Source organism: Muscardinus avellanarius (genome assembly GCF_963383645.1).
Source record: "Muscardinus avellanarius genome assembly, chromosome: 1".
NCBI classification, from domain to species: domain Eukaryota; kingdom Metazoa; phylum Chordata; class Mammalia; order Rodentia; family Gliridae; genus Muscardinus; species Muscardinus avellanarius.
Window position 1 is genome coordinate 226,881,973 of NC_137786.1, and position 8,367 is coordinate 226,890,339.

Sequence of the window (8,367 nt, forward strand, 5' to 3'; positions counted from 1 at the left end):
TGTTGGAGTCTAGTTTTTCAAACAATAGTTCTGATAATCTTCTGGATTTCTAAAATGTTGGTGGTGATATCTCCTTCATCACCTTTTATTTTTGTAATTTGGATTAATTCTTTCAGTTAGGCTGGCTAGTAGTTTATCTATCTGGTTTATTTTTTCAGAAACCAGCTTTTGGTTTTGATGACTTTCTTGTTCTTTTATTCTCTTTCTGCTCTGATTTTAATAATTTTTCATATTTTACTGACTTTGGGGTTAGACTATATTTCTCAAGGGCTTTGAGGTGTATCATTGGGTTATTTATTTGGTGATTTTCTGTTCTTCTCATGTAGGTATTCACTGCTATGAATTTTCCTCTTAATAGTGCCTTTAAGGTGTCCCAGAGGTTTCAATATGTTGTTTTTCTATTTTTGTTTATTTCTAGGAATATTTAACTTCTTCCTTCTTCTATGACCCATTTCTCATTCAGCAGTGTGGGGTATAGTCTACACATGTTTATGTGGATACTCTGGGTCTTCTTATAATTGATTTCTAGTTTCATTCCTTTGTGGTTGGAAAAGACACAGAGTAGTATGTCATTTTTTAAATTTTCTAGTGCTCAATATGTGGCTCAGATTGTGATCTATTTTGGAGAAGATCTGTGAGCTGCCTAGAAAAATGTAAACTTTTGGGTGGAGTACTCTATATGTGTCAAATAGGTCCATTTGGTGTTTTTGTGTCCTTTAGGTCTGAGGCATCTTTACTGATCTTTTGTCTAGAAGATCAGTATAGTAATGTGAGAGGAGTATTGAAGTCTTTCAGTATTAGTGTATTGGGATTTGTGTGCAACTTAATGTCACAAAGAGTTTGTTTTATGAAAGTAGCTGCACCTATGTTTGGGGAATAAATGTTGACTACTGTTATTTTATGCTGCTGGGTTGTTCCTTTACCAGTAAAAAAAATTACCTGTTTTGTCTCTTCTGATAAGCTTGGCCTTGTAGTCTAACTTTTCTGATATCATAGTTGTAATCCTGCTTGTTTTCGAGTTCCATTGGCATGGATTACCTTGCTCCAGCCCATCACCTTTAATTTGTGACTGTCTTTACTTATCAGATGTGTTTCTTGTAGGCAGCAGATAGATGGATTTTGGCTTTTAATCCATTTTGTCACCTTATATCTTTTTATTTGGGAGTTGAGGCCATTTATATTCAGTATACTTATTGAGAGATGATTTTTTTCTTTTTGGTGGTACTGGGGTCCCTGGAAACCGTTCTACCTCCGGACTAAACTCCCAGACCTATTTTATATTTTTTATTTGGAAACAGGGTCTCTCAAGCCAGCAAGGCTGGCTTCGAACCTATGCGATCCTCCTGTCTTCACCTCTCAAGTACAGGGATTACAAGCATGCACCACCATGCCCGGCGAGAGATGATTTTTAATTTCTAATATTTGGAGTTTTAACTTCTGTTTGAGGTAGTGTTTGTTCTTCTTTGTTTAGTTGTTTGCTTACTGAAAATTCTTGTTTTTCTGGTTATGGCGTGTATTTCTTATTTCTTATCTGCAGTTAATCTCTTTGAGTATTTTCTTTAGTGCTGGTTTGGAAAACATAAATTCTTTTAGTTTCTGTTTGTCGTAGAAGATTTTAATTTCCCTGTCGAATTTTAGAGATAGCTTTACTGAATAGGACATTTGGGGCTGCAAGTTGTTTTATTTCATAGTTTGAAATGTGTTACTCCAGACCCTCCTGGCTTTTATGACTTGGTTTGAAAAGTCGGGGATGATTCTAATTGGTTTGCCTCTAAATGTCACTTGGTATTTTGCTTTTATTGTCTTAAAGATGCTCTCTTTGACTTCTAGTTTGGTCAGCTTAACTTTTATGTGATGTGGTGAGCCTTTTCTCTGATCTTGTCTCAAGGGGGTGTACCAAAAAGTCTCAGGCCCTGTGAATCTAATGCTGGCTGTGTGAGTCCCTGCTGCCAATCTGGGCAGTCTCCTGCAGGGATAATTGGTTCACTTATAGTATTGTTGAGCACCCCTCTGGAGCTCTGGAGGGCACAGTGAGCTCTACTGTCAGTGCTGCAAGTCATAGCCTAGGTCTGCACAGGAGGATCCAGCTGCTTACAATTCCAGTGAGCTGCAGCTGTTTACTCATTTCAAGTCATTGGCTGGCTTTTTTGCCTGGTGTCTCTGGTAGTCCTGGCACAATGAGGCAAGACGGTGCCACTGCGGTAGGTGGGCAGGGTACTTTTTTACTCTCTAAACTTCTTTCTAGTTTTTTTTTTTCTGCTGCCTTTCAATTGTCAGTGCTCTGTTCAAATTTATGCAGGTTTCTTTCTTTGGTCAGAACCCTGTTTCCACCGTGATAGAGAGCAAGTGTAAGCAGGACAGATATATACTGCTTCCAAAGGTTACCATCTTCCTGGAAGGCTGCTATAAGTAGTTTCTAGCTAAAATGATATAATTATGTGTTGCAGCCAACAAACTTAAATTAGAATTTTTACCTGGAAATTTTAGGTGCACTAGGATTTTCCTTATCTTCCTGTTTATATCATATATAACAAGCACTATGCTTCAGTTAAAACTTGTTTTGTCATTCTTCTCAAAACATGTTGTTTCTTGTGTTCGTTTGTTTCTTTACATTTACAAACTGTAGTTGTTGTGATTATCTTTTTTTTTTTTTTTTGGTGGTACTGGGGTTCCTGGAAGCCCTTCTACCTCTGGGCTACACTCCCAGACCTATTTTTACATTTTTTTTATTTGGAAACAGGGTCTCCTAAGCCAGCGCACGTGGCTGGCTTCGAACCTGCGTGATCCTCCTGTCTCTGCCTCCCAAGCGCAGGGATTACAAGCATGCGCCACCACGCCTGACTTGTGATTATCTTTAATATTGGTTTCATTTTATGTCTCCATTTCTTATTTTGTCATACTTTAACATATACTGTTTAATTCTTTCTGAAATAAGATAGGTTACAATAAAATGAGTCAATATTACCTTAAAGATGCCTAGAATACTGTTTCTTTCTTCATATTTTCTCATTCCTACCCCTATTTCAAAGCTCCTACTTCTTTTTGAAGCCTCCCTAGATATTAATGTATTTTAGTGAACTTTCTGTTCCCTAATTATGCGCAAGCTTTTATTCACTTTGACGTACTAACCTTATCATATGTGACTTTATGTTACCTTTCCATCTTTACTATTATAAACTCTGAGAAAATAGGATGTATTTATATATCATTGCATTTCTATTATCTAATTCCTACCACCTAAAATAGTTTCATGCATATAAAAGATATTAATAGAACCAACAAAAAAGAAGAAGTAAAGGAGGAGAATGGATTGAAGGAAAGGGAATTATGACATTATTCCTTATAGGTCTGAATATCATTTAATGTCTTTACATGGTAGCCACAAACACTATATTTTTAGGATAAGCTGCAATATAATACATATAACTCACCCATTATACCTGGAGTTGAAACTATTTTTTTTTGTGTGTGTGGTACTGGGGTTCCTGGAAACCCTTCTACCTCCGGGCTACACTCCCAGACCTATTTTATATTTTTATTTGGAAACAGGGTCTCTTAAGCCACTGCGGCTGGCTTCGAACCTGCGTGATCCTCCTGTCTCCGCCTCCCAAGCGTGGGGATTACAAGTGTGCGCCACCACTCCTGGCAAAACTATTTTTCTAATAGCAATTGGAGGGATTTGCTTTATCCCAGCAATCACAATCACGTGATATTTCCAAATGAAATGTTCTTTGAACTTTTTAATTTACTCGTCATTCCATGTGATATTATAGCAATTTGTATGTAAAAATTTTATTGTAAAAAATGTAAATTTAAATAACTTTATATTAATAATAGCTGTTTTAAAGACAAGCATATCGTGTATAAAACTTCTTGGTGGCCATATTATCATTAGAAATGGAAAGTTCACACATAAGTGAAGATTTTAGATAGTGAGCTGTGCAGGCAGTCTAATGAAGACATTAATGAGAACAAAAATTGTAAGGAATGTGACAAGAATACTGAGTGATAAAGATCAAGGATGGAAGCCACAGACAATGAATTGGGTGGAATTAAAGCATTGAAAGTGAAGCCAAAAGCAAAGGAAATCAAAATGCCTATAGAAATTAAATAGAAAATAAGCTCCTCTCTTCTTATTTTCCTTCTTTCCCTTGGCTCCTATACTAAGAATCCTTCCATGAGACTGTCTGCACTTACTAAACATAATAATGTAAACTTTCTCCCCATTTCCTGGTTACAGAAATTAGGGAGAGAAGTTTCACGTATTTTGCTGGCCTCCTACTCCGTGGAATTTTCTGTTAGCCTTACATACTCAATCTGCAGCTGTGCACACTTGGTAAGTATTTTATGTGTCAAATTAAAAGATGCTAATTTCTATTAAGCACACTCTGTGAGGAAATGAACTGCACTACTAATATGCTTTGACAAAAATGGAGTATGTGATAATAATCACTTTATTTTTCCTTTACTTTATAAATAGAAAACATAAAATTACAAAAGTAATACATGAAACTAAAAGAAAATTAAAATGCATAGGTTAAAAAGTGATTATCCTCTCAATGCAGTCCTCATCATACCTACAGATTCCAACCCACACAAAAAACAGACACAGTTTTCTCTTTTTAGTAATTAATTGCATAACCAAATTCACACTTTGTCACATGTGGGTTAGGCAATTATCATAAATATCTTTCCATTACAAAACACTATATCTAAACAAGGCCTTTTATTAATTTATTTTTCTTAATATTTAGCATTTCCCAAAGACTGCATATTTAGCTTTGTTTCAAGAAATCTGATGCTTTCCCTAACACGTGAAAGCTAGGGGGAAAATGGATAACGGGAGGAACTCGAGATGAAGGAGATCCTATAGAGGAGCAAATAAGGCGACCTAACTGAGGGGATGGGAGGGGGAGAGGGAATCTCTCTAAAACACATGATGTACTTAAACAAATCAAAGTCAAACACTAAGCCAAGCCTGGGAAGGAGGGAGGGGGAGGGAATAGGGTAGGAATTGGGTAAGGTCTAACTGGGTGATGTGTGCATGTATGTCTCCATCATCTTTTATCCCATTAAGATGTATGACTACAATGCACCAATAAAAGTTTAAAAATAAATTATAAACAATATATATATATATATATATATATTTTGGGGGTGGTATTGGGGATGGAACCCTTCTACCTCTGGGCTACACTCCCAGACCTATTTTATATTTTTTATTTGGAAACAGGGTCTCTTAAGCCAGCACGGCTGGCTTCGAACCTCCGCAATCCTCCTATCTCCGCCTCCCAAGCACAGGGATTACAAGGTGCGCCACCACGCCTGGCCAGTAAGCAATATTTTAATGAACATTTCAATACAAATAATTTTTCATATAAAAGACTATTATTGTAAGGTGATTTCCTAAAGCATAATTTCAGGATCAAGTTTAATAACATCCCAAAATGTCATAACAGTTCACAATGCCACAAAAATGTGTGTAAATGACTTTTTACACATGCTTTTTACACAAGCTTAAAATAACTAATAATGAATGCCTAACTTTCATTTATTTCTCAAATATTCATGAGGATCCCCTGTTAGGTAAGCTTTCAATAATCACTAAAGAGTCGATGATTAAGAAGATAATGTGAAGATTAGAAAGCTTTATGAAATAAAAGCAGAGTAAGAGCCAGGTATGGTGGTGCACGCTTGTAACCCCAGTACTTGGGAGGCTGAGACAGGGAGAATCTGGGTTCACAGCCAGCCTCAGCTACTTAGTGAGACCATCTACAACTTAGTGAGACCCTATTTCAAAATAAAGAATAAAAAATCAGGTTGGGCATGTAGCTTGGAAATAAAATGCCCTTGGAAGGAAAGAAGGCCAAGATTATTCTACATAGAATAATGAGGCATGATCCCTCTAAGAGAATAATTAAAGGGTAAAGCAGCTATGAGAGAGTGGAAACAGTGGGGGACTGTTGATAGGGTGCTTGATGGTATATTTCTACATTTATTGAGAAAAAAGGACTACATGTTTTTGAGAGAAAAGCATGTTATTGAATTCCGTTTGGCATGACATAATTAATGTAAAGCCATATGTACGTACTTCATGTGGATAGGCTTTTACTGGCACATCCTGATTATACAAAACAGTGGCTCCATTGTGGCATGTTCACACATGCATATAACATAGTTTAATCAATTTCATTTTCTAATTCCTCCCCTTGTCCTCCTCACTGGCCTCTTTCTGATTCTCTTTCTCAGCCCTAATAGTCTTGCTTCTGCTTTCATGAGATCTCTGAAAAAGAGATTTTGAAAAATAAGGAATGATTAGACTCTTCAGAATGTCTGAGTAAGAACATGTCAAATATCCCTAAAAAATTAAGCATTAAACTTGTCAATAAAAAATGTTGGAAGTTGCCGGGCGTGGTGGCGCACGCTTGGGAGGCGGAGACAGGAGGATCGCACTGGTTCAGAGCCAGCCTCGCTGGCTTAAGAGACCCTGTTTCCACATAAAAAAAAAAAAAGTTAAAAAATAGGTCTGGGAGTGGAGCCCATGGGAGTGTATCCCAGAGGTAGAAGGGTTTCCAGGAACCCCAGTACCACATATATATATATATATATATATATAATGTTGGAAACTTACCAAAATACGCAAATATGAAACTCTATTGTATCTAACTAAAACGTGGATGTCTATGACTTGTTACCTTGAGACGTCTCTCCTTCCTCCAACATCCCAGGTTCCATTATGCAGATTTTACTTTTGTAAATCACACTGTGAGGACCAGCAGCCTTGCTGCTTCAGAGCTAATTTTATTTGAGGTAGAATACAGAAGTTTCCATGACCAGGGGTCTTATTAAAACAGTACAGGTCTTACTGGCAAACAGCTAAGACCAATGTCACACCTAGCCTGACTGAAATTATAGAACTACTGGGGCAAGAAATTGACTGACAGCCATCCAGAAACTCAGCAGAGAGACAGAACAAGAAAGCCACGGTGGGATATTTGCCTTGATAATATTCTGTTTCTCCCTTATGGTGTAGAAGCGTATAAGTATGTAGAAGACTATGCACACATTAAGGAAACTGCAGAGAGCCCCAGTGAGTTACTCACCCTGGCTAAAAAAGAAGTCATGCAAAAATAAAGTAAAAGCGGGAATATATTTCTAAATGGCTAAACTTTGAAAATGTTCTTCGATTCAGAACAAAGTGGATGATCAGATGAACCTACAGTATCATAGCAGCTCCCTGAGAGTGGATCAAAACAACAGTTCTGCAGCGACAACATTTTGAGGTAGGAAGGCTCTGGGACACCAGTAGACAAGTCAAGAGAGCTAGCAACTGGGTGAGAACCAAAACTATCAGTCTAGAATAGAAAGAGAATAGTAAAAGGGATAGACAGCAGCAGGGTGACCAGCTGAATTTAAGATAGGCACTGCATTTCAGCAAATTCAGTCTGAGCAGAAAATAAATTCAGATAAAATGAGCTCAGCCAGCAAAGGAGAAAGACACAGCACTCCAGTGGACCTAGAAAGAGCGGGGAAGCAGCATTAGCTTTTATAAAGATTCTTTGTATAGAGCAGGATACTAAAGTTTCTTGTGAGTGGGATACTAAAAACTCCTGTAATTTACCTGTTTTTTTTTTTGTTGTTGTTGTTGTTGTTGTTGTTGTTGTTGTTGTTGTTTTTAGCTGTACTGGGGATGGAACCCAGGGGCATTCGACCTCCGAGCTATACCCCCAGTCCTATTTTTTATTCTTTATTTTGAAACAGGGTCTCACTGAGTTGCAAGGGGCCTCACTAAGTAGCTGGGGCTGTCCGCAAACCATGATCCTCCTGTCTCCGCCTCTCAAAAGCTGAGATTATAAGTATGCACCACCATGCCCAGCTTCTTTTTCATATTTCGTTCTCTTTGTTTTCTTTTTGCATTGTTTTGTTTCTGGTATGCTTGCTTTTTAAAAACTAAAGTCCGAACAGCCAGTTAGGCTCATGCTCATGCCCTGTGTTGTGAGTGAGTGACTGTGACACAGACATGGGGGACTCTGAAGGGAGCCACGACTGAAACACTGAACACTAAAAACACTGAGGGAGCCACGACTGCTAGTCTGTCGGTCTGAAGAGTGGCGACGAGCAGAGGGCACTTTCATTTGAAATCGGTGGTCTGATCTCTGCGATAAGGAATATGACTGACAGGATGAACCTGGGACAGATCGGGCTGGGTAGAAATCAACGACCCTGTAACACCCTACCCTGGCCCAGCACCACCTCCCACACTGAGAAGGGTTTGGAAGACAGACTGATGCATCCACACAACTCCCCCTACCTCACAGACTGAGGCTCTTGAAAGAAATGAGGAATGTGATGTCAAACTGATTGGTC

General features: G+C 38.1%; 1 protein-coding gene across 1 annotated transcript in view; it reads left to right on the plus strand.

Annotated features, from left to right (window-relative positions):
- MS4A13 (membrane spanning 4-domains A13) overlaps positions 1-7,282 on the plus strand; it is a gene marked incomplete at both ends in the record, with an annotated part of 30,439 nt that extends 23,157 nt beyond the window's left edge. Inside the window, 2 exons of the mRNA XM_080691821.1 lie at positions 4,241-4,336; positions 7,193-7,282. Coding sequence (XP_080547947.1) covers positions 4,241-4,336; positions 7,193-7,282 — 186 coding nt within the window. The remainder of the gene's footprint in view (positions 1-4,240; positions 4,337-7,192) is intronic.
- Positions 7,283-8,367: the final 1,085 nt, after the last annotated feature.